We start from the raw sequence: 1,837 nt of genomic DNA, 5'->3' as shown, positions 1-1,837 counted from the left end.
TTACAACAATATTGATACTATTCTAAGCATCCTTCAAAAGTTTGGTAATCTTTCTGGTCAAACTCTTAATTTCCAGAAGTATTGTGTCTACTTTAGCAATAATCTCAACCCTGATATATTTGCTGATTTGACCAGTAAACTAAACATGAACATTGTAAGAGACTCTGAGACCTACTTAGGTGCCCCTCTTCTTTTAGGTCATTCTAAAATTAGGTCATTTAAACCCATAGCTCAATCTTTTGAAGCTAGATTAAATAATTGGGCAAGTACCACTCTGAATCAATCTGGTAGAACTACCATGATAATATTTTTTTTAAACTCTCTCCCCACTTATCAGATGGGGTGTTTTAAAATCCCTGTTACTACTATCCAACATTTAGAGTCTTTGCAGAGGAATTTTTGGTGGGGTCATAAAGCTAACAAAGGCATAAATTTCATTGCTTGGTCTAATTTCCAAAAGCCTAAAGATCTGGGAGGTTTAGGTTTTAGAAATCTGGAAACTTTTAATAGAGCTCTTATTAGTAAGATTGCTTGGAAAATTTGTTCTAACTCAGATGACCTTTGCACTCAGATCCTAGAAGCTAAATACTTTAGAGATATAAACCCTCTCCATATTGACAAACTAAGTGATAGTAGCTCATGGGTTTGGAAAGGGATATATAGACAGATACAAACCATTAAAGAGAATAGCTTTCGGTCTGTAAGATGTGGTACTAAGATTAGAATCTGGCTTGATAAATGGGTTATTGGGATTGATCACCCTCCTGATCCAGCTGCTAATATTATTGTTCCTTCTTCTCTGTTTTTTGTGTCTGACTTGTTTTTACCAGGTACTATGATATGGAATGCTCAGCTGGTAAGAGATACTTTTGATACTAATACCACTCAAAAGATCTTATCTATAAGAATTTCTAGATATGGCACTGATAAACTTAACTGGGTCCCTTAGAGAAAAGGTATGTTCACTGTCAAGAGTGCCTATAAAGTTCTTAGCAGTAACACTAGTGAACCTGTGCGTAACTTTCAAATTGGAACTGAGATTTGGAAGTGTCTGTGGCAATGTAAGATTCCATACAAAGTCAAAAAATTTGCGTGGAAATGTCTTAAAGACATTCTCCCAACTAGGGACAAACAGTGTAGCAGAATTAGTGTAGCAGAATTAGTAGCCAAAAAAGCTAGAGTATCTGGTACTAGTTTTGAACACTCAGATGACATTCTAGCCTGTAATTTATCCTCTTAATCAATAAATTCCCTTTGCATCAAAAAAAAAAAAAACTAAAATGAAGCTACCCCTTGTCTCTCATTTTTCATAATGTCGATTCTACCCTTAACAATCAGTAGTTTAGTTTACAATCAGTAGTTTAGATTATATAAAGGAAAATTGCTTTAGTTTTGTAGTTTTAAGATTTTAGAGTAGAAGAAAGGAAGAAAAAAAATGGTGGAGAATATCATTTTTTCTTAAATCAACAACAAACATGGATGGATATGAAGAAGATAGTGAGAAACTTCATGAAGAATATTATGTTCACGGTTCAATACTGATTAAAGAGACGATTAAATGCATTCAACACCATTAACGTCTCAGAATCGGTAGATAATAAGTATTTTATCCACCGATTATACCTTTCTGTTCAAATAGATACACACAATCAGTAATTTCGTGATGTTTATTATCTACCAATTGTACAATCAGTAGTCTCGTGATGTTCATTATCTACCGATTGTGGTAGTATCCCCAAATTCAAAATTTTCAAAAACTAATGAAATTTTGAGTTTTTCTATTTTCACAATCGGTAAACTCGTGATGTTTATTATCTACCGATTGTGGTAGTAGCCC

At 33.7% G+C, this 1,837-nt stretch overlaps 1 protein-coding gene across 1 annotated transcript; it reads left to right on the top strand.

Moving 5' to 3' along the window:
* Positions 1–337: 337 nt before the first annotated feature.
* On the top strand, positions 338–1,240 carry LOC113312210 (uncharacterized mitochondrial protein AtMg00310-like). Its single transcript, XM_026560966.1, has 2 exons — positions 338–856; positions 950–1,240. Exons 1-2 carry the CDS (start codon positions 338–340, stop codon positions 1,238–1,240), a joined length of 810 nt encoding a protein of 269 aa, XP_026416751.1.
* Positions 1,241–1,837: the final 597 nt, after the last annotated feature.

Source organism: Papaver somniferum, chromosome 9, assembly GCF_003573695.1.
Source record: "Papaver somniferum cultivar HN1 chromosome 9, ASM357369v1, whole genome shotgun sequence".
NCBI classification, from domain to species: Eukaryota; Viridiplantae; Streptophyta; class Magnoliopsida; order Ranunculales; family Papaveraceae; genus Papaver; species Papaver somniferum.
Note: the sequence above shows the minus strand (reverse complement) of the source record. Positions and strands in the feature narration are given on the sequence as shown.

What these genes read in the sequence shown, in the direction of transcription:
- LOC113312210 (XM_026560966.1), top strand. Translation starts at nt 338, where the DNA reads ATGGGGTGTTTTAAAATCCCTGTTACTACTATCCAACATTTAGAGTCT. An exon ending in TGATATGGAATGCTCAGCTG is followed by an intron (nt 857 to 949) that starts GTAAGAGATACT and finishes TGGGTCCCTTAG; the next exon opens with AGAAAAGGTATGTTCACTGT.